This window comes from Bos javanicus, chromosome 22 (assembly GCF_032452875.1).
Source record: "Bos javanicus breed banteng chromosome 22, ARS-OSU_banteng_1.0, whole genome shotgun sequence".
NCBI classification, from domain to species: Eukaryota; Metazoa; Chordata; class Mammalia; order Artiodactyla; family Bovidae; genus Bos; species Bos javanicus.
Window position 1 is genome coordinate 250,674 of NC_083889.1, and position 23,764 is coordinate 274,437.

Genomic DNA, 23,764 nt, shown 5'->3' on the forward strand with positions numbered 1-23,764 from the left:
CAAAAAAGGGATGTCCTTATGTCATAGGGAAGTGGAATGTAAAAGTAGGAAGTCAAGAGATACCTGGCTAAACAGGCAAGTTTAGCCTTGGAGTACAAAATGAAGCAGAGCAAAGGCTAACAAAGTTTTGCCAAGAGAATGCACTGGTCATAGCATACACAATTTCCCAACAACACAAGAGATGACTACACATGGACATCACCAAATGGTCAATTCCAAAATCAGGTTGATTATATTCTTTGCAGCTGATGGAGAAGCTCTATACAGTCAGCAAAAACACAACCAAGAGCTGACTGTGGCTCAGATTGTGAACTCCTTATTACAAAATTCAGACTTAAATTGAAAAAGGTTTTTAAAAAAATAACTGCTTTATAATCTCCGAAAATGGATCTTTCCATTTTAAGAGAAAACAAAGAACTTCAGGTAAAGTTCCTGACACAGTGATTGGCACAGGATATGCACTGAACCATAGCTATTACCTAAACCTCAGGTAACTGGCAGCCTTCTTCGGAACCCTGGAGCATCCTCAAAGACCCTATTCTAGTTCTCTAGACAGACGAAGAAGCAAGACAACATGGAGAGTCTATTTATTCAATAGCAACTCTGAAGACAAAGTCTCAGAAATCTGAAGGGATGTATTTCCCCTATTTCTACTTCAGTCCGTTTTCACAAGTTTCTGTCCTTCGCAGGCTACAACTTGATGTAAAAAGCTTGATGTATGTCCTAGATATACTTATACACAACCTTTGAGGGAACAGTTTGGAGGTGCAGACGAACAGGACACTTGTAAAAGTGGGACAGCAGGGTCTCACTGTAGCCCACAAGGAAGTAGAACTTGTGCGCAGGTAGCTGCCTCAGAACCAGGGCACAGATCTCCACCTGGTTAGCCCGGCGCTTCAGAATAAGCTGGTCAGCCAGGCAGCCTGGGAAGGTGCCCAGCATAAATTTGCGAAGGAAAACATCTTCCACTGTTCGCTCGGCAGCATGGTCCTCCCCATCCAGGTTACCTGAAAAGAGAAGCGTACCGTGGTGAGTTGGCCAAAACTCCAGAGGTAACATCCAAAAGCACTGGGCATTCAATTCCCTACCTTAGCCTCTTCTCTTTTCTTCTACAGTGGAAAAAGAATAATACTTTGAAGCTTCAAGAACATTATTTCAGTAATCCCCAAATCCTGTGAAGCATTTATTATCATTATCTTGTCTCACAAAAGAGAAGGGCACAAAACTGAGATTCCTTTATGTAGACACAGAGTACCCCTTTCCCACTCTCTCCTCACTGCCATACAAAAGCACTGGTCATTCCATGGGCCAGAGAGATGAGGCCATCAGCTACTTCTGAGGTGTGAGCTCTCTCATTAACTAGAACCATGGCCTCAACAAGTAAATTCTCACTGTAGACCATAAACCTTTGCACCTCTTACAATATTTGTTATGAGTCTCCACACCCACCCGCTAGACCTCAGAACAAGAACTTGAAAAGGGTTTGGGATAGAAATCCATACTTTAAGTAGGTTCTCTAGACAGATGTATCTCAAACGTTCAAGTTGAGAACCCTTATAATGAACAAAATATTGTTGATTCTCATTAATTCACAGTAGTTATGCTTTGTAAAGTTAAGAGTTATGTTCTATATAATCAAAATGAATAACAAATTAGTAAATACTAAACTAAACCACTGCTCCTGGTGGAAATTCTGCAAGTCTCTGGTTACAATACTTTTATCAACAGATTGATATTGTTTTATTTTCTCTGTTAAAGACACCTACAAATGGCTGATTAACACTGAACTCTCTCCCAACAGCTCTGTAACACATGCCTGAAGAAAGCTTTTCTAACAATCGTGCCCTGTAAAGTACAACACAGTCTTCTTGTGCTTAGAAACACTAGATGGTGTTGCAGTGAAAAGAAAAAAAAAGCAATGAGTTTCTCTTTTTTCTTTCTCTTTCCTGAGAACAAAGGAAATAATGAAAACAGTAAACAAGCTGGAGGGCAAATATAAACAGGCCTGAAAGAGATAATCACTCCTAATTTTACTTCATTCCCAATCTGTAGTCTGTATCTAGGTTTACTTTTCCCCAAACTAATCTGACACTATGTAAATTACATCCTGCACCTATCGCCCCCTAACTGCATGAGTTACATCCAGAACCTATTACCCTTTCCTAAGTGAAGTTGCTCAGTCGTGTCCAATTCTTTGTGACCCCATGGACCGTAGCCTACCAGGCTCCTCCATCCATGGAATTTTCTAGGCAAGAGTACTGGAGTGGGTTGCCATTTCCTTCTCCAGCGGATCTTCCCGACCCAGAGATCGGACCCAGGTCTCCTGCATTGTGGGCAGACGCTTTACCATCTGAGCCACTAGGGAAGCCTATTACCCTTTAAGTGAAAGTGAAGTGAAGTCGCTCAGTTGTGTCCGACTCTTAGCAACCCCATGGACTGCAGCCTACCGGGCTCCTCTGTCCATGGGATTTTCCAGGCGAGAGTACTGGAGTGGTTTGCCATTGCCTTCTCCACTGTTGTTGTTGTTGCTGTTGCTGCATCGTTTCAGTCGTATCCGACTCTGTGCGACCCCATGGACTGCAGCCTACCAGGCTTCTCCGTCCATGGGATTCTCCAGGCAAGAACACTGGAGTGGGTTGCCATTTCCTTCTCCATTACCCTTTAACTCTTTACTAATTACATCCAGTACCTGGTGCATACCCTTATCACACTCCCTTTGTAGACCACTCCTTGTAGCTTTTTCATTTCAGAAAGAAGGCCACATTAAATAAAGCAGAGACAAATGAACCCAATTACTGGGTTACCTGATGCCTGCTATTACTGTTTTAAAACAATGCAAGAATGCAAGACCTTCATTACTTTGAGCCTTATCATTTACCCTAAGACCAGGAGACCCAGGCTATATAAAGTCTAAAGGAAAAAAAAAAAAAAATGAAGTCTCTTGATTCACAGTTCCTGAGGCACTAGCATGCTGTGTTCTCCCCTCAGCTAACTTCTTCCTCTAAACTGTCTCCATAATTTTTATTTGGCATGGGTGGGCAGAGAAAGGAAGATTTTGGCAGCAATAAATGGGAGCTCATGCAGAATCTGCTTGCGGGCAGGTGACCCCACAGGGCCCCTTGGCTTGATTGGAAGTTTAGGGATCTCTCTCCACACAAGGCTCTTTCAGGAAGAATAGCTCATTGGGGGATTTCTCTGAGGCCAGATGGCCTGGGACTCCCTGTTGTAGGGCTGTACCCCAAACACACCCAACTGGCCAACTTGGCTGCAGAAATCTGAGGCTATGGTGGAGAACAGGGGAAAAGATGCCCTACAGCTGCAGAAGCTTTATTTCTGCCTTGAGGACACCTTCTCTTCCACTGCCCTCTCTGGCACAGATTTCTACTCCGAGAAGACATTAATTTGTGGAGGATAAAAAAGAGGGAGTTTGGTATGTCCCAAACTGCTATGTTTGGTAAGCCCTCTAGAGACAGTTGATGTTTCCTATTTGGGGTATAGCTTCAGTCCCAGTTTGGAAAATTCTATGAAAAGAAACTGCTTTCACAAGGTGCCACTTTGGACAAATGTCACAGGTTTAGCAGGACTTGGAAGTCACATTTGAGGCATTCTTGCCATTTGGCTTTTTGATTTTTGGACATCTTCATGCCATTCTTTTGGGGCATTTTTCTGCCCCCTTGCTTTTGATTTCTGGGCATGTCTTTGCCATTCTCTTTCTTTTTAGTGACTTTCTGCTGCTGCAGTTTGGTTTGTTTATATTGTTATGAGCATGCAAACATCCAGTACTAACTGTTCAAGCTAGAATAGGAAGCACTTCCTCTAAGGTTCCATCACAGAGTCCCCTAGGAAAAATTCTAAGTTATTGTCGACCTATAGATAACAAAGGGTGGCGGCCGGGAGGAGCTACCCCTCGCCTGAGGTTAGGGGTGGTGGCCAAGGAGCAACCCCACATCAAAAGACCGGTGGCTGCGCCTAGAGGAGCTACTCCATGTTCAAGGTCAGGAGGGGAGGCGGTGAGGAGATACCCCTCGTCCAAGGTAAGGAAGGAGCAGCGGCTACGCTTTACTGGAGCGGCCATGAAGAGATACCCCACGTCCAAGGTAAGAGAAACCCAAGTAAGACAGTAGGTATTGCGAGAGGGCATCAGAGGGCAGACACAATGAAACCATAATCACAGAAAACTAGCCAATCTGATCACATGAATCACAGCCTTGTCTAACTCAATGAAACTAAGCCATGCCCTGTGGGGCCAACCAAGATAGGCGGGTCATGGTGGAGAGGTCTGACAGAATATGGTCCACTGGAGAAGGGAATGGCAAACCACTTCAGTATTCTTGCCTTGAGAACCCCATGAACACTATGAAAAGGCAAAATGATAGGATACTGAAAGAGGTACTCCCCAGGTCAGTAGGTGCCCAATATGCTACTGGAGATCAGTGGAGAAATAACTTCAGAAAGAATGAAGGGATGGAGCCAAAGCAAAAACAATACCCAGTTGTGGATGTGACTGGTGATAGAAGCAAGGTCCGATGCTGGAAAGAGCAATATTGCATAGGAACCTGGAATGTTAGGTTCATGAATCAAGGCAAATTGGAAGTGGTCAAACAGGAGATGGCAAGAGTGAACGTCGCCATTCTAGGAATCTGAAAACTAAAATGGACTAGAATGGGTGAATTTAACTCAGATGACCATTGTATCTACTACTGTGGGCAGGAATCCCTTAGAAGAAATGGAGTAACCTGCCCATTCCTGCCACTATTTGTCAACATAGTTTTGGAAGTCCTAGCCATGGTAATCAGAGAAGAAAAAGAAATAAAAGAAATCTAGATCAGAAAAGAAGGAAAATTCTGTTTGCATATGACATGATACTATACATAGAAAACATTAAAGATACCACTAGAAAATTGCTAGACCTAATCAATGAATATCATAAAGTTGTAGGATATAAAATTAATACATAGAAAGTTCTTGCATTCCTATACATTAACAATAAAAAATCAGAAAGAGAAATTAAGCAAACAATCTCATTCACCATTGCAACCAAAAGAATAAAATACCTAGGAATAAACCTACCTAAAGAGACAAAGAGCTGTATGCAGAAAAGTGTAAGACACTGATGAAAGATGACACAGAGATGGAGAGATATACTATGTTCTTGGACTGGAAGAATCAATATTGTGAAAATGACTAAACTACCCAAGGTAATCTACAAATTCAACACAGTGTCTATTAAACCACTGATGGTATTTTTCACAGAACTAGAACAAAAAAATTTCACAATTTGTATGGAAACACAACATACTTCGAACAACCAAAGTAATGTTGAGAAAGAAAAACGGAGCTGGAGGAATCAACCTTCCTGACTTCAGACTATACTATGAACTACAGTCATCAAGACAGTATGGTACTGGTAGAAAAATAGATAAATAGATCATTCTTTAACTTTACACACAAAAATAAGCTCAAAATGGATTAAAAACCCAAATGTGAAACTGTACACTATAAAATTCCTAGAGGAAAACATCAGCAGAATGCTCTCTGACATAAATTATAGCAGCATCTTTTTTGAGCCATCTCCCAGAATAACATAAATTAAAAAAAAAAAAAACAAACCTACTTAAAACTCAAAGCTTTTACACAGTGAAGGAATAAACAAAAAGACAACCCACAGATTGGGAGAAAATATTAAAATATTTGCAAATGATGTGACTGACAGGGTTTTAGTCTCCAAAATTTACAAACAGTTTATAATCCTCAACAGCATCAAAAGAAACAGCCTGCTCAGGCAGGAGAACCGAACAGACATCTCTCCAGAGGACATACAGACAGCGTATGGACAGCTGCTAAACATTGCTAATCATTAGAGAGACGCAATCAAAGCTACAACGAGATACCACCTCACAGGGGTCAGAGTGTTATCACCAAAAAATGCAGACAGTAAATGCTGGCGAGGGTGCGGAGAGGAGGGGCGCCTTCTACACTGTTGGTGGGAATGTAAATTGGTACAGCCACTATAGAGAACAATACAGAGGTTCCTTAAAAAACTAAGCTACCATATGACACTACAATCCCACTCCTGGGCACATATCTGGAGAAAAACATGATCCGAAAAGATACATGCACCTCAATGTTCATTGCAGCACTATTTACAATAGCCAAGACATGGAAGCAACCTAGATGTCCATAGGCAGAGGAATGGATAAATAAGATGCTACATATATATAATCGAATATTATTTAGCCATTGAAAGGAATGAAATAATGCCATTTGCAACATGGGCAACCTAGACAGTGTCAAACTGACAAATAAGAGAAGAAACATCATATGACATCCCTTATATGTGGAATCTAAAAAGAATACAAATGAACTTCCGTACAAAACAGAGACTCAGAAAACGAACTTATGGTTGTTGGCATGAAGGGATAGTTAGGTTGTTTGGGGAGGTCACGTATACACTAATATACTCAAAATGGAAAATGAAGAAGGAACTATTATACATAGTAATGATGGAATTCCAGTTAAGCTATTTCAAATCCTGAAAGATGATGCTGTCCAAGTGCTGCACTCAATATGCCAGCAAAGTTGGAAAACTCAGCAGTGGCCACAGGACTGGAAAAGGTCAGTTTTCATTCCAATCCCAAAGAAAGGCAATGCCAAAGAATGCTCAAACTACCGCACAATTGCACTCATCTCACACGCTAGTAAAGTAATGCTCAAAATTCTCCAAGCCAGGCTTCAGCAATACGTGGACTGTGAAGTTCCAGATGTTCAAGCTGGTTTTAGAAAAGGCAGAGGGACCAGAGATCAAATTGCCAACATCTGCTGGATCATGGAAAAAGCAAGAGAGTTGCAGACAAACATCTATTTCTGCTTTATTGACTATGCCAAAGCCTTTGACTGTGTGGATCACAATAATCTGTGGAAAATTCTGAAAGAGATGGGAATACCAGACCACCTGACCTGCCTCTTGAGAAATCTGTATGCAGGTCAGGAAGCAACAGTTAGAACTGGACATGGAACAACAGACTGGTTCCAAATAGGAAAAGGAGTACGTCAAGGCTGTATATTGTCACCCTGCTTATTTAATTTATATGCAGAGTACATCATGAGAAACGCTGGACTGGAAGAAACACAAGCTGGAATCAAGATTGCTGGGAGAAATTATCAGTAACCTCAGATATGCAGATGACACCACCCTTATGGCAGAAAGTGAAGAGGAACTAAAAATCCTCTTGATGAAGGTGAAAGTGGAGAGTGAAAACGTTGGCTTAAAGCTGAACATTCAGAAAACAAAGATCATGGCATCTGGTCCCATCACTTCATGGGAAATAGATGCGGAAACAGTGGAAACAGTGTCAGACTTTATTTTTTGGGGCTCCAAAATCACTGCAGATGGTGACTGCAGCCATGAAATTAAAAGACGCTTACTCCTTGGAAGGAAAGTTATGACCAACCTAGATAGCATATTCAAAAGCAGAGACATTACTTTGCCAACAAAGATCCATCTAGTCAAGGCTATGGTTTTTCCAATGGTCATGTATGGATGTGAGAGTTGGACTGTGAAGAAAGCTGAGTGCTGAAGAATTGATGCTATTGAACTGTGGTGTTGGAGAAGACTCTTGAGAGTCCCTTGGACTGCAAGGAGATCCAACCAGTCCATTCTGAAGGAGATGAGCCCTGGGATTTCTTTGGAAGTAATGATGCTAAAGCTGAAACTCCAGTACTTTGGCCACCTCATGCAAAGAGTTGACTCATTGGAAAAGACTCTGATGCTGGGAGGGATTGGGGGCAGGAGGAGAAGGGGATGACAGAGGATGAGATGGCTGGATGGCATCACTGACTCGATGGACGTGAGTCTGAGTGAACTCCGGGAGTTGGTGATGGACAGGGAGGCCTGGAGTGCTGCGATTCATGGGGTCGCAAAGAGTTGGACATGACTGAGCGACTGAACTGAACTGAACTGAACTGAATGCAACTCTACTCAATGTTAGAGTGGTGAGGGCGTGGATGGGAGGGGGGTGTGGGAAAAAATGGATACATGTAAATGTATGGCTGAGTCCCTTCACTGTTCACCTTAAACTACTACATTGTTAGCTGGCTATACCCCAATACAAAATAAAAAGTTTAAAGTTAAAAAAAAAAAAAAAACTACAATAAGGTATCACCTCACACCGGTCAGAAAGACCATCACCAAAAAAATCTACAAACAATAAATGTTAGAGAGGGTGTGGAGTAAAGGGAACCCTCTTGCACTATTGGTAGGAATGTAAACTGATATATCCACTATGGAGAACAGTATGGAGAGTCCTTAGAATATAAAGAATGAAACTATCATGCGACCCAGCAATCCCACTACTGAACATATACCCTGAAGAAACCATAAGTGAAAAAGACACATGTACCCCAATGCTCACTGCAGCACTATTTACAATAGCTAGGACATGGAAGCAACCTAGATTTATGGACATATGAATGGATAAAGAACTTGTAGGACATATATACAGTAGAATATTATTCGGCCATAAAAAAAAGAATGCATCTTAGTCAGTTCTAATAAGGTTCTAATAAACCTAGAGCCTATTATACAGAGTTAATAAAAAGAAAAATAAATATCCTATATTAACACATATTGATGCAATGGTAAAAGAATCCACATGCAAATGCGGAGATGCAAGAGACGTGGGTTAAATCCCTGGGTCAGGAAGCTCCCTGGAGTAGGAAATGGCGACCCACTCCAATATTCTTGTCTGGAAAATTCCATGGACAGAGGAGCCTAGCAGGGTCCAGTCCATGAGGACACAAAGAGTCAGACACAACTGAGTGACTGAGCACTCCTGCAACGCATATATATGGAATCTAGAAAGCTGGTACTGATGAACCTATATGCAGGGCAGCAATGGAGACAGACATAGTAAACAAACCTGTGGACACAGTAGGGGAAGGACATGATGAGACGAACTGAGAGTAGCATGGAAACATATACATTACCATATGTAATATAGCCAGTGGGAATTTGCGTTATGACTGAGGAAACTTCAAACTCGGTGTTCTCTGAAAACATACGGGGTGGGATGGGGTGAGAGATGGGAGGGAGGCTCAAGAGGGAGAGGACATAAGCACACCTATGGCTGATTCATGTTGATATACGGCAGAAACCAATACAATATGGTAAAGCAATTATCCTCCAATTAAACTCAACATTACAAAAACTATGCTCATGGCATCCAGTCCCATTACTCATGACAAATAAAAAGGGAAAAAATGGAAGCACTGAGATTTTTTTTCTCTTCAGCTCTAAAATCACTTCTGACAGTGACTGCAGCCCTAAAATTAAAAAATGCTTGCTCCTTGGAAGGAAAGCTATCACAAACCTTGACAGAGTATTAAAAAGCAGAGACATCATCTTGTCCACAAAGGTCTGTATAGTCAAAGCTATGGTTTTTCCAATAGTCATGTATGGATGTGAGAGCTGGACCACAAAGAAGGCTGAGAGCCGAAGAATTGATGTTTTCAAATTGAGGTGCTGAGAAGACTCTTGAGAGGCCCTTGGACTGCCAAGAGATCAAACCAGTCAACCCTAAAGGAAATCAACCCTGGATATTCATTGGAAGGGCTGATGCTGAAGCTCCAATACTTTGGCCCCTAATACAAAGAGCCGACTCACTGGAAAAGACCCTGATGCTGGGAAAGACTAAGGGCAGGAGAAGAGGGCAGCAGAGAATGAGATAGTTATACAGCATCACTGACTCGATGGACATGAATCTGGGCAAGTCCGGGGGATAGCAGAAGACAGAGGAGCCTGGCATGCTGCAGTCCATGGTATTGCCAAGAGTCAGACATGACTTAGTGACTGAACAACAACAAAGATTATACTGTATGGTACATGTGTGCATGCTCAGTCATGTCTGACTTTTTGTGAACACATGGACTGTAGCCCTAAATTGTTACCGAAATTGCAAGTCTGTGCGCCAGATGCACGGTGAGGTCCATCAATACTAAAACATTACAGTTTAGAACAGAGAAAGGTTTATTATAGATTCATACAAAGAGATGGTGGCTCATTCCCTAAGAACCCCAAAGTTACTAAAAAGATTTCAGCAAGCCCTTTAAAAGAAAGGGTGAGGGATGGGCATGGTTACTTGTTGCAGACTTCTCCATGTCAGATCCTTTGTTCTCAAGGTCAGGTCATGGTTAAGTAACAATGTTCCTGTAAATCTCTACCAGCTGAATGTTATTCTCTGTCCTGACAAGAAAGGGCAAAGTCCCAAGGCACAACAACTTTCACCCTCCAAGGTCCCAGTTTGGCTAAGAGAAGGCAGATCCCAGTTGGCAGCTCCTTCCACAGTCTGCCCAGCTGTCATCCCTGAGGGAGCCAGGCACCCAACCAACTGATCGTCAGTCTCCTCAGCCCATCCAAATGAGGAGACCAGGTCCCCCAGACTGTGGCCAGGCAGAAGGCAACTGCTATCAGGTTGCAGAGACAGGGATGAAGAAAGAGGTTCACTGCTGCCTCAAGGCCTGGGCCAAGGCTAGTGGAGGGCCTCAGTAAGGGCTATGAAGCCCTGCAGGACATCCCCAGTCTATTCCCTGGGCCCTCCAGCTCACCTGCTGGCCCAAGGCTGGATAAGCTGTAAGGGCCTCCAGGAGAAGGCCTGAATCTGCCTCTTACCTCAATGTCTACCTCATGACCACACCACTAACCCTTGACTGAATCACTTCCCCAGTAGTCCTTCATTGACAGTTACCAGTGGATAGGGCCAACTGTGGCACTGACCGATAGCTAAGCAGGACCACTAACGGTCGCTCACTGACAGGTGGTTGCTTGTGAGCAGGGCCCACTGAGGCAGCAAGCAATGGCTGAGCAAAACCTGTTGCTTAGTAACAGGGTGCAGAGTAACAAGGGACAGCAACGGCTGCCTGCTAAGGGCTATGCTCATCCTGTTGTTACAGCCCGCCAGGATCCTCTTGTAACAGCACAGTGAGCTCAGCCTTTAGCATACAGCCACTGCTGTGCATCATTACTCTGCACCCTGTTATCAGGCAACGGGTCCTACTCAGCTATTGGTTAGTGCCTCAGTGTGCCTCACCCACTGGCAACCAACTGTCAATGAACAACAGTTAGTGAGAGGATTCAGACAATAGCTGAGTGTTGGTCATGAGGTGGAGAGTGAGTTAAGAGGCGGATCCCAGCCTTCTTCCCAAGGCCCTCCAGCTCACCCAGCCTTGGGCCAGTGGGGCAGATGGGGGGCCCAAAGAACAGGCTTGGGGCTGTGTACTGTAGGGCTTTTCAGAGCCCTCACCAAGGCCACTCACTAGTTTTGGCCCAGGCCTTGAGGCAGCGGTGAACCTCTCCCCCATCCTGGTCTCCGCGACCTAACAGCCATGGTGGTGTGGTGGTCCCAGATGGGACCCAAGGCATAAGGGGCCTTTCCCTCCCTGGCGCTGGCCTGCATGCACCACTAAGACAGACACCAGCTATAATGGTTCTCTCAGTCATTGGCCCACCCCGGTGGGCCCCTCCCCCAAAGCAAGTGAGCAACCATAGAGAAGTGACCATTAACAGTCCTGCTCTGCCATTGGTCAGTGCTACTGAAAGCCCCTCCCTCTACTGTATAGACCCTGAATTCTAACGGTTTTTGAGGGGCTAGTCTGCCATCTTCTCTGTTTGCTGACCTTCCAATTAAAGTCATTATTTCTTGCTCCAACAACTCATTTCCAAATTTATTGGCCTGTTATGCCACGAGCAGAATGAGCTTGGGCCCAGTAACAGTGGCAGTTTGCCTGGGACACAGTCTGTGGGACCTGGTCTCCCCTCTTTAGAGGCCTGAGGACTAGGTGGGTTGGGCAAAGCCTGGAGACCTGGCCCTGAAGGAACTGTCAACTGAGCTCTGCCTCCTCTTAGCCAGGACCAGGACTCTGGAGTGTAAAACTGTGCCTTTAGACCTTGTCTTTTCTTGTCAAGACAATAACATTCGTTTTGGTAGAGATTTACAGGAAAATCATTACCTGAACATGACCTGACTTCAAGAACAAAGGATCTAATATCAGGAAGTTTGCAACAACTAACCACATCCCTCCATCACCTTTTGCTTTTACAAGGACTTTGCTGAAAACTGGGATTCTTAAGGCATGAACCACCTGTCTCCTTACATGGCCCTGAAAAAAAAACTTTTCTCTGTCTCAAACGCCAATGTTTTAGTATTGTTTGGCCTTACTGTGCATCAAGCACACAGACTTGACTATGTTCAGTAACACTCTGTCCATGGGATTCTCTAGTCAAGAATACGGGAGTGGGTTGCCAATGCCCTCCTCCAGGGGACCTTCCTGACTCAGGGATCAAACCTGCGTCTCCTGCATCTCCAGCATGGCAGGCGGACCTGGTAAAATGTCATCAACCATAACCCTAGTTATCTGAAAGTGTTTTATGACACAACAGTAACCTAGTTACTCTGTCAATTGCATTGTAATCAGATTTTAAACATATTTAAGTCTTCTGTCATTATATATACCTATGGGTTCACTCTGATGCCTTTGAAAAATGCTTCAGCTTCAAGATTTATAGAAGGATTTTTAGATAAATACAAGTTTCTGATTCTCACACCATAATGCTGAACTGGCTAAGAAATCAAAGAATCCTAATAAGTACCTGATGGCTTCATAAAATGCTAACAGAAGGATTAAATGGACGGAAGATAATGGTTTTAATTTTATGATTTCTATCTGAAAAATAACAGATTTGAATTTGTGTTTTCCGGTGTAAGGAAAACCTTCTTCTCAAACTGATTATGACGTAAAGTAATTTGGTAAATTTTCTTTGTAAGCAGAATGGAAACATTTATCTTTTCCCCTTTGTCTGCTTTCTAGAGATTAGGAACTCTTAGATTCCCAGCAGCTTATTAGGTAAGTCAGGAAGCCTACCTCACTAACAGGTACAAAAATCTCAAGATTTGGGGGACCTTAAAAAGGAAGGAAGTCAGTGGGTCTGATAAGTAAAATCTGTGACAAGCCCTTGGTGTGATTTTCTTAGCCCTGATAAGTCTTTTAAAAGTTCAGTCTGAGACTCCTTAAAAAGTTTCAGCAAGCAAAAAGCCTCTAAGATCAACTGTAATTATATAAATCATCAGGCCAAGTTCATTGAAACTAGACTGAAATTTGGTTCTTTCTCTTAAGAGAACAAAATTTTCTTGGAAGGCTGCTTTTAATTAGTCTGTGTAAACTTATTTGCTTTTAAGTGACTTATATTTGTTGTTAAAATCTTCTGTTATTTTGGTAAGGTAAACAAGTATTATCTCACAATGATCTACAAAGGTTATGGCACGTGTAGATAAAGCTCATCCTGCTTCTACAAAATTTGTTATCTTAACATGGCAACAATCTACTACTACATCAGGGGATTAAAATGGGTAAACAATAGCTGTAAATCAGACTCAGGACTACGGAAAACCCAAGACGGCCACCTGGCTTTTCCCAGCCCCCTGACAAATCAAAAATTTTTTAATTTGATGGGTTTAATGTCCTCACAATGGAAACTCTTATGTTTCACTTAAGAGTTTTGTTAACTAAGGTCTTTGTTTACCAAGACTCATTTCCCAGTTTCTTGCTATTATGTTATAATGCTAAAAAAGTTTAATTAAGGCGTACTTTTAAGTTTGTTTCTGAAGCTTATCTCAGTAATCTTATCTCTGAAGGGAGATCAGATGCCCTGTGACCTGAAACCAGGGTATTATGCATACTGGAAAAGATCTAATTCAAAGGACAATCACCAACCTAGATGGAAGGATCAGGTACTCTTAATTAGCTCATGCACAGTGAAACTAAGAGGAATTATCTCTTGGATTAATTTTCACTCACAAAGGGTCTCTGCATTGGATTGGCTTATAGTGAAGACTGCTGATCTCAAAATTACCTTAAAACAATGCTCAGAGGAGAAACTACATTCATACCAGGATGAGAAGACATCAGAAGTAGACAGCTTGCTCAAGATCCTGGACCTGACTCATATGATTCTTTAAAATATTTTCTTGACTTCTTGGACCTCTGCATATGAATCAAATGTTTTTCTATCATAGACATGATCCTATGCTAATTTTAAACATCAATCCAATTGTTGGGTTTGTGGCCAATTAACTGTGTCTAGCGCTTCTGGGTTACTTTGGTGGATTTCTCCACTCCAAGGCTCTAACTGGCTGACTGTTAGGGAATTTATTTTAAAGAAAAATTATAGTCATGTTCAGGCCACTATTGATATTAATAGATATCCCGTCACCTGATCAATTAATAATACCTGCTCTGAATTTGGCCTTAAACATAAAATTTCCTTATCACTCAAGTTCAGTCACAGCAACAAGCAAAATTTCAGCCAAGGAATAAAAGCCTCTCATAAGTATGAGATTTATGCAGTTAACACCAGGCTACGGTAATTTAAGTTTTAATGGTCCTCTATGTTAGAAACAAGTAGACTATACTAAGGATAATCAGTCTAGTAACATTAGGAAATTAAGCTGGGTGTCTTCTAAACAGTGACAATATATAATTTCCCTTAAAAATAGGGACTGTAACAGAACAGACTAAGATAACCTGGGGATATACTGGGTTACACCTAATGGAAGTTCTTGACTTAAATTCTAACTTAACCCTACTAATACTATTAGTTATTTTCTATACTGCCTGCTTCAGAAAATTGTTTCTTACATTACCAAATGTGTGATTGAGCCTTTGATAAAATGATGATATGTAGTTCCATATGAGAGCAGTGATTCTAACAGTGTAACTCCAGATATGAGAAGAAGCAACAAGAGGGGATATCTTCCTGGACCACAAGAGACTAGTAAAGACAGGTAATTCAGAGAATTCTGGATATTGTTTTATGGCCTAACCCAGTAACAGCACATTGAGTGGCCTGTCAATGAAATCTTCACCAGACCTGGGAATAAGCATTCCTATTTGGACTGTGCAAAGTAATTGCAGTTGGGGCAAAAGTAATTGAGGTTCAAAAGTAATTGCAGTTGAGTTTTGCACCAACTGTAATTACTCTTACTTTTGCATCAACCACAATTACTTTTGAACCTCAATTACTTTTGTACCAACCAAACAGCACACTGGGACAAAATGGCCATGAATGTCCCCAAACCATGGTCAAATTTATGACCCTGAAGGGAATCTACCAACTAGATATTGGCACTTGCCATCTACCTCTACAAAGATTAAATCATGGCCACTGCAGCTGCTGACTTTCAACATCTCTTGAAAGGGTTCTGGGTGGAGATCAGGAATGAAGCACTCTGTGCTCTGGAACAACTGGCAGAACAGACCTTCAAATACTTAAAATACTTTCAAGAGGAGATTTTATGAGCCCAGACTCTTGCTCATACCTAGCTCATCTTCTCATACCTAGAGAAACACTAACGCCATTGACAGTGACATTTGCTATGGCTATTAAGGAGAAAACTATAATTAAAAGTCAAAATAGAGTAGCTGTGGTTCAGACATTCAAGGAAATAACTAGATGGCACAATGGGTATGATTTCAGACAAGTCCTTATATTGTTAAAAACTTGAGTTTTCTGAGTTGTATCCAACTTGGGATACCATTCAGTTTAGTTAAGTTCAGTCGCTCAGTCACGTCCGACTCTTGGCAACCCCATGAATTGCAGCATGCCAGGCCTCCCTGTCCATCACCAACTCCCGGAGTTCACCAAAACTCACGTCCACCGAGTCGGTGATGCCATCCAGGATGCCATTAGCCATTCTCAAAACAATGTCTGCTAGCGGTGGGTCACACAATGTTACCTTTTAAAGGTCTCTTCTTGTAATTATTGTATGTTTAGACAATGAAACCGCCTCAGATCACGTTAACAAAAATAGAAAACACATGTGGAGTGACCAATAGCCATATTAAAGGTTAAAACCTACTTGGATAAAACCAGACAACTGGCTACCCTGGCTTCAAGTCTCCTTGAAGTGTAAAGTCTAGATTAGGATTCAGGTGTCTTTTCCTAAAAAAAAAATAATTTCTATCCTGTTTACTATCATTCTCAGTTCAGTTCAGTCGCTCAATCGTGTCTGACATTTTGCGACTCCATGAATTGCAGCACGCCAGGCCTCCCTGTCCATCACCAACACCCAGAGTCCACCCAAACCCATGTCTATTGAGTCAGTGATGCCATCTAACCATCTCATCCTCTGTCGTCCCCTTCTCCTCCTGCCCTCAATCTTTCCCAGCATCAGGGTTTTTCAAATGAGTCAGCTCTTCACATCAAGTGGCCAAAGTATTGGAGTTTCAGCTTCAGCATCAGTCCTTCCAATGAACACCCAGGACAGATCTCCTTTATTATGGGCTGGTTGGATATCCTTGCAGTCCAAGGGACTCTCAAGAGTCTTCTCCAACACCACAGTTCAAAAGCATCAATTCTTTGGTGCTCAGCTTTCTTTATAGTCCAACTCTCACATCCATACATGACCACTGGAAAAACCATAGCCTTGATTAGAGAGAGAGGGACCTTTGTTGACAAAGTAATGTCTCTGCTTTTTAATATGCTGTCTAGGTTGGTCATAACTTTCCTTCCAAGGAATCAGATCAGATCGTCACTCCATCGTGTCCGATTCTTTGCAACCCCATGAATTGCAGCACGCCAGGCCTCCCTGTCCATCACCAACTCCCAGAGTTCACTCAGACTCACGTCCATCAAGTCAGTGATGCCATCCAGCCATCTCATCCTCTGTCATCCCCTTCTCCTCCTGCCCCCAATCCCTCCCAGCATCAGAGTCTTTTCCAATGAGTCAACTCTTCACATGAGGTGGCCAAAGTACTGGAGTTTCAGCTTTAGCATCATTCCTTCCAAAGAAATCCCAGGGCTGATCTCCTTCAGAATGGACTGGTTGGATCTCCTTGCAGTCCAAGAGGATCTCAAGAGTCTTCTCCAACACCACAGTTCAAAAGCATCAATTCTTCGGCACTCAGGAATAAGCATCTTTTAATTTCATGGCTACAATCACCATCTGCAGTGATTTTGGAGCCCAGAAAAATAAAGTCAGGCACTGTTTCCCCATCTATTTGCCATGAAGTGATGGGAACAGATGCCATGATCTTAGTTTTCTGAATGTTGAGCTTTAAGCCAACCTTTTCACTCTCCTCTTTCACTTTCATCAAGAGGCTCTTTAGTTCTTCACTTTCTGCCATAAGAGCGGTGTCATTTGCATATCTGAGATTATTGATATTTCTCCCGGCAATCTTGATTCCAGTTCTGACTGTAAATGGCTCCATTCCTTTGGACAGGATAACCCAAGCAGTGATCATTATCTGGACCACACTCAAAACTGTTATCAAATGTAGCTTGGTTCTTATTCCTGCTTTGACTCCTAGTTTGACTCCTAGTTACAGTAATTCTTTCACTGATCTTTGGCCTCTGCTTTTTTTAAGAAAAACAAAAAACTACTTGTTAAATTTTGCCTCCTCCAGATTATAACAGATTCACCTCAAGGTAATGATGATACAGAGATTACAGCACTCCTAAGAACGAGTGCCTGATGAACTATAGAATGAGGTTCATGACATTGTACAGGAGACAGGGATCAAGACCATCCCACTGGAAAAGAAATGCAAAAAAGAAAAAAGGCTGTCTGGGGAGGCCTTACAAATAGCTGTGAAAAGAAGAGAAGCAAAAAGCAAAGGAGAAAAGGAAAGATATATCCATTTGAATGCAGAGTTCCAAAGAATAGCAAGGAGAGATAAGAAAGCCTTCCTCAGTGATCAATGCAAAGAAATAGAGGAAAACAACGGAATGGGAAAGACTAGAGATCTCTTCAAGAAAATTAGAGATACCAAGGGAACATTTCATGCAAAGATGGGCTCGATAAAGGACAGAAATGGTATGGACCTAACAGAAGCAGAAGATATTAAGAAGAGGTGACAAGAATACACAGAAGAACTGTACAAAAAAGATCTTCATGACCCAGATAATCACAATGGTGTGATCACTTACATAGAGCCAGACATCCTGGAATGTGAAATCAAGTTGGCCTTAGAAAGCATCACTACGAACAAAGCTAGTGGAGGTGATGGAATTCCTGTTGAGCTATTCCAAATCCTGGAGGATGATGCTGTGAAAGTGCTGCACTCAATATGCCAGCAAAGTTGGAAAACTCAGCAGTGGCCACAGGACTGGAAAAGGTCAGTTTTCATTCCAATCCCAAAGAAAGGCAATGCCAAAGAATGCTCAAACTACCACACAATTGCACTCATCTCACACGCTAGTAAAGTAATGCTCAAAATTCTCCAAGCCAGGCTTCAGCAATACGTGAATCCTGAACTTCCAGATGTTCAAGCTGGTTTTAGAAAAGGCAGAGGAACCAGAGATCAAATTGCCAACATCCGCTGGATCATGGAAAAAGCAAGAGAGTTCCAGAAAAACATCTATTTCTGCTTTATTGACTATGCCAAAGCCTTTGACTGTGTAGATCACAATAAACTGTGGAAAATTCTGAAAGAGATTGGAATACCAGACCACCTGACCTGCCTCTTGGGAAATGTGTATACAGGTCAGGAAGCAACAGTTAGAACTGGACATGGAACAACAGACTGGTTCCAAATAGGAAAAGGAGTACGTCAAGGCTGTATATTGTCACCCTGCTTATTTAATTTATATGCAGAGTACATCATGAGAAACGCTGGACTGGAAGAAACACAAGCTGGAATCAAGATTGCCGAGAGAAATATCAATAACCTCAGATATGCAGATGACACCAGCCTTATGGCAGAAAGTGAAGAGGAACTAAAAAGCCTCTTGATGAAAGTGAAAGTGGAGAGTGAAAAAGTGGGCTTAAAGCTCAACATTCAGAAAATGAAGATCATGGCATCTGGTCCCATCACTTCATGGGAAATAGATGCGGAAACAGTGGAAACAGCGTCAGACTCTATTTTTCTGGGCTCCAAAATCACTGCAGATGGTGACTGCAGCCATGAAATTTAAAGACGCTTAAAGAAATTTAAAGACGCTTCCTCCTTGGAAGGAAACTTATGACCAACCTAGATAGCATATTCAAAAGCAGAGACATTACTTTGCCAACAAAGGTCTATCTAGTCAAGGCGATGGTTTTTCCAGTGGTCAGCTATGGATGTGAGAGTTGGACTGTGAAGAAGGCTGAGCGCCGAAGAATTGATGCTTTTGAACTGTGGTGTTGGAGAAGACTCTTGAGAGTCCCTTGGACTGCAAGGAGATCCAACCAGTCCATTCTGAAGGAGATCAACCCTGGGATTTCTTTGGAAGGAATGATGCTAAAGCTGAAACTCCAGTACTTTGACCTCATGCAAAGAGTTGACTCACTGGAAAAGACTCTGAGGGATTGGAGGCAAGAGGAGAAGGGGACAACAGAGGATGAGATGGCTGGATGGCATCACTGACTCGATGGACGTGAGTTTGAGTGAACGCCGGGAGTTGGTGATGGACAGGGACGCCTGGCGTGCTGCGATTCACGGGGTCGCAAACAGTCGGACACGACTGAGCGACTGAACTGAACTGAAGAACAGATCCTAGAGGAAAAACAAGAGAACTCACCAGAGGGCCCCTTAATAAAACATAATGAAACAGAGCGAGAACTCCGCAATCCCAACCAGGTAGGGTCAACGAGTCCCTTGTCAGTCTGAACAAGCTACAGAAGACAGACCATCGTCCCTCATCCTCCCAATAAAGATTTCTTGGGGTTCACATCTCTCAAAGGGGATTTGAAATACGACATAAATGAGACCCTTGGTTGGACAGCTGGTGACTGTCAAGTGGAGCAAAACTGAGGTTTTATCCTCAGCCAGACAAGAATGATGCCTATTTCCCATCCTCCACTGATACGGAGTAAATAAATTAACACTGGGGAATTTGGTGCAGTGAAAAGGAAAAAAGAGGAATGACTTTCTCTTTATTTTCCTTTCCCTTTCCTGAAAATAAATAAAATAAAGAGAATACTGAACAGGCTGGAGAAGAAACATAAACAGGCTTGAAAGAGCTAATTTTAGTTTTACTAGTTTTACTTTAGATTAGTTTACCTAGTTTTACTTTACCTATTCCCAATCTTTGTCTGCAACTAGGGTTGCTTTTCCCAAAACTAACCTGACTTTACATAAACTACATCCTGTGCCTACTGCCCCCTAATTCTGCATGAGTTACATCCTGCACAACTACGCTTTAACTCTAATGCTAATTACATCCTGGACCTGTGCTTACTTACTTTCATTGCACTCCCTTTGCAGACCACCCTTGTAGCTTTTTGCATTTCAGAAAGAAGGCCACAGTACAATAAACCAGAGACAAATGGACCCAATTACTGGGCTACCAGATTGCAAAACCCAATTACCAGGTTACCTGATGCCAACTATGACTGTTTTGAAAGAATTCAAGAAAAATTCAAGATCTTCATTACTTTAAGCATTATCATTTACCCTAAGACCTCAAGACCCAGGCTATATAAACTCTCGTTTCCCCTAGGAGTGGGGCGCAGCTCTTCAGACACTAGCCTGCTGTGTTCTCCCCTCAGCTGGCTGAAGATTAAAGCCATCTTTCTATTCCCTCGAAACTTGCCTGTATTTTTTTTTCAGCATCATTGGACAGAGAAAAGCAAGATTTTGCTGGTAACAAGAGCATGTCAGGGGAATCAACAACAAAAAGTACAAAACTTGAAAACACTGCACTCTGGCTAAGTTGCTTAGTCGTGCCCGACTCTATGTGACCCCATAGATGGCAGCCCACCAGGCTCCTCCATCCCTGGGATTCTCCAGGCAAGAACACTGGAATGGGTTGCCATTTCCTTCTCCAATGCAAGAAAGTAAAAACTGAAAGTGAAATCGCTTAGTTGTGTCAGACTCTTCGCCTCCCATGGACTGTAGCCTACCAGGCTCCTCCTTCCATGGGATTTTCCAGGCAAGAGTACTGGAGTGGGTTGCCACTGCCTTCTAACAGATCTCAAAAAGAGTACTTGTTTACAGCATGAAAGCTGAAACAAGAAGGCAGAGAGCCTTATTCAACCTCAGCTGGGAAGGTATACGCAGAGTTGTTGCTCCGCCCACATCTGAGGATGAATGTCAAAATGAGGTAGGAGATAGATGGAATTCAGGTTGGACATTTATAATTAGCCACTCTTCTGCTTGCATTTCCTGAAATAAGAGACAGGTGCGCTTCAGTTGAGGAATTTACAGGCAACAAAAACAGGGCATATAGCCAGTCTTTGTCTCTTGCTAACACCTCAAGGGAATAATCATGGCAAGGACAAAGAAAGGAAAAAACCCTGTCTGATAAGGGGAACACTACACATGCACGGAAGGGCTTCTTGGGGTCAAAAGTCAGAGGATAATTCCAGGCCACAGTGACTCTTGCTCCTCCCAGAAGCCTTCACTTAAAGATCCATCTTGGCTAGGGTGTGCGTGGGCACCCTAGAGGAGGGTCCTGAGACAAATTAACCAAAGGGAACAAAGCAAGGTGACTGGCCTGAGGGAAGACACAGACTTGGAAAACTGCCCCTTTACAAAGGATTTAAACTTCCCAAAGGGTTGGCTCTCTCTGAGCTTGTCTATGCACCTTTCTACATGTATTTTTCCTTTCAATAAACTTTCTACTTTATTCTTTATCTTCTGCCTCCTTACCTGAATTTGTTCTTGACTAGGCAGGCAAGACTAGGGAATGTGGCCCTAATTGCTGGCTTCTGTGGTACAGTGGTTAGGACTCCCTGTATGGGAAACTAAGGGCCTGTTATTAGCTACCGCTTACTGCTACTTGCTGCAAGCTACCACCTAGTGTTACGCAGGTCTGAAATCAAAAAGCACCTCAAGCAGGCAAATTCATAAACATGGAATCTGCAAATAATGGTATCAACTGTATGTAGATTTGTGCTCTGGTGGAAAACTGCAATATTTAGAACAGTTTCCTGGGTTGTTCAAATTCTACAAGGTTTCACTTTTTTCACTGCCTCTGGGCTATTTTATATCTCTAAATTATAATCAAGTTTTATTGTTTTAGTCATTTAGTCATGTCTGACTTTTTTTGCAACCCCTTGAACTGTGTTACCCACCAGGCTCCTCTGTCCATGGGATTTTCCGGGCATGATTAATGGAGTGGGTTGCCATCCCATCCCAGGGATCAAACCAGTGTCTCCAGGTTTCCTGTACTGCAGACAGATTCATCACTGCTGAACTATGCTGCTGCTGCTAAGTCACTTGAGTCGTGTCCGACTCTGTGCGACCCCATAGACGGCAGCCCACCAGGCTCCCCGTCCCTGGGATTCTCCAGGCAAGAACACTGGAGTGGGTTGCCATTTCCTTCTCCAATGCATAAAAGTGAAAAGTGAAAGTGAAGTCACTCAGTCCTGTCCGACTCTTCTCGACCCCATGGACTACAGCCCACCAGGCTCCTCCGTCCATGGGACTTTCCAGGCAAGAGTACTGGAGTGGGGTGCCATTGCCTTCTCCAGGCTGAACCATGCAGGAAGCCCCAAATAACCGACAGCAATGCAAAACAATTATCTTTAGGCACGCAAGTAATTTCTGTGGAAGTTCAACAAAGTCCTTGCCCACCCCCCATGGAAAAAAAACAATTTTGCATCCCTTCAAATACATTTGGACATACCGTATCACATACCTCTCATCTATATTAATTCTCCTTTAATTGATTTCTGATCCACCCATTTATTACTGAGTTAACTAAATATCTGACACGTGTTCAATTCGTGTTTTATGTGACAGTCACGACACAGCACGTCTCTGTCCCGCACCGTCCCCTCACCTGTGTGCAGTGACAGCCAGCCCTTGCGGTGGGCGATGTAGTGAGGCGCATGCGCTTCCTCGTAGGTCACTGGTTTGTTCCCCTTGCCCACTCGGACTCGGGCCGCCCGGTTCTGAAAAGAGAAGCCGTGACTTTCCGCGACCACTGACCAAGGACGAGCCCTAGGTCATGTCCCTACCCCCAGGTCCCAGACCCCGAGGCCGCGAGTCCCCATGCTGCGCTCACCTTGAAGCAGACCGCGGAGGTATGCAGGGCGCGCCAGATGCATGGCAGATCCCGGCTCCAGGACAGCATCTGTAGGGACAGTGAGGGGTGAGACCCAGACAGGGGCCCTCACTTCCACCCGGCCGTCCGGCCCGCACCGCCCACTCACCAGAGGCCTGAGCCCGCCACCGCAGTGGAGCGCCACCATCTTGGACGTGGGGGCGGGGCGGGGCGGGGCGGGGCGGAGCGGGCCGCGTAAAGACAAACCGCGCGAGGCTTCCACCAGGGCGAGACCACCCGCGGGCCGGCGCAGGGGCGCGCACCGTCGGCACCGACCTGCTGTGGGCGGTGGAGGCCCTGGCTCCGGGCTCAGGAGACGGGCTGTGTAGGGCCGGGAGGTGCGGGGAGTTGGACTCAGCGCCTCCCCCCGCAGCCCCTGCATGTCTCGCACCACTCCGCCGTGCCACAGTCGTGGTTTGCGTCATCTATGCGGAAACTGAAGGATGCTGAACGCGAGGATTCGCTGTCTTGAGAGTTCTCACAGGTGGAATGACGAGTGTTTCGGAGGGTTGGTGCTAACCCTACCGCCTGGCCAGGGTCTCTAGGGAAACAGCGTTTTACCACCTCTGACAGATTAGGCTGCTAAGCTCTGTCTTCAAATAATATCCTTTTAAAAAAAAAGGTGGGGGGTACTGACTTATCCACAGATAAAGAAGAAATATCTTTTGGTTAAAACTTTATACAGTTCTTGGGAGGGGCAAGATAGGGGTACGAAACTGTGAAATGAAATATTTCCTGCCATAT

The 23,764-nt window shown here is 43.5% G+C and overlaps 1 protein-coding gene and 1 long non-coding RNA gene across 2 annotated transcripts; one reads left to right on the top strand and one right to left on the bottom strand.

Annotated features, from left to right (window-relative positions):
* Window positions 1–571: 571 nt before the first annotated feature.
* LOC133234969 (small ribosomal subunit protein uS3m) lies at window positions 572–23,540 on the bottom strand. The gene is made up of 4 exons (XM_061395666.1): window positions 23,130–23,540; window positions 22,982–23,050; window positions 22,757–22,868; window positions 572–1,007 (listed from the first exon to the last, which is right to left on the bottom strand). The coding sequence occupies exons 1-4, from the start codon at window positions 23,400–23,402 to the stop codon at window positions 724–726; spliced, it is 738 nt and encodes a 245-aa protein (XP_061251650.1). The 5' UTR covers window positions 23,403–23,540; the 3' UTR covers window positions 572–723.
* Window positions 12,707–14,124, top strand: LOC133234970 (uncharacterized). The gene is made up of 2 exons (XR_009732378.1): window positions 12,707–12,897; window positions 13,686–14,124. It is a non-coding gene; the product is annotated as an uncharacterized LOC133234970 (long non-coding RNA).
* Window positions 23,541–23,764: the final 224 nt, after the last annotated feature.

Coding starts and splice junctions, on each gene's coding strand:
- LOC133234969 (XM_061395666.1), bottom strand. CDS start 23,402: ATGCAGGGGCTGCGGGGGGAGGCGCTGAGTCCAACTCCCCGCACCTCC. Junction 23,051..23,129: donor GTGGCGGGCTCAGGCCTCTG/GTGAGTGGGCGG, acceptor CTGTCCCTACAG/ATGCTGTCCTGGAGCCGGGA. Junction 1,008..22,756: donor CTGGCTGTCACTGCACACAG/GTGAGGGGACGG, acceptor TTCTCTTTTCAG/GTAACCTGGATGGGGAGGAC.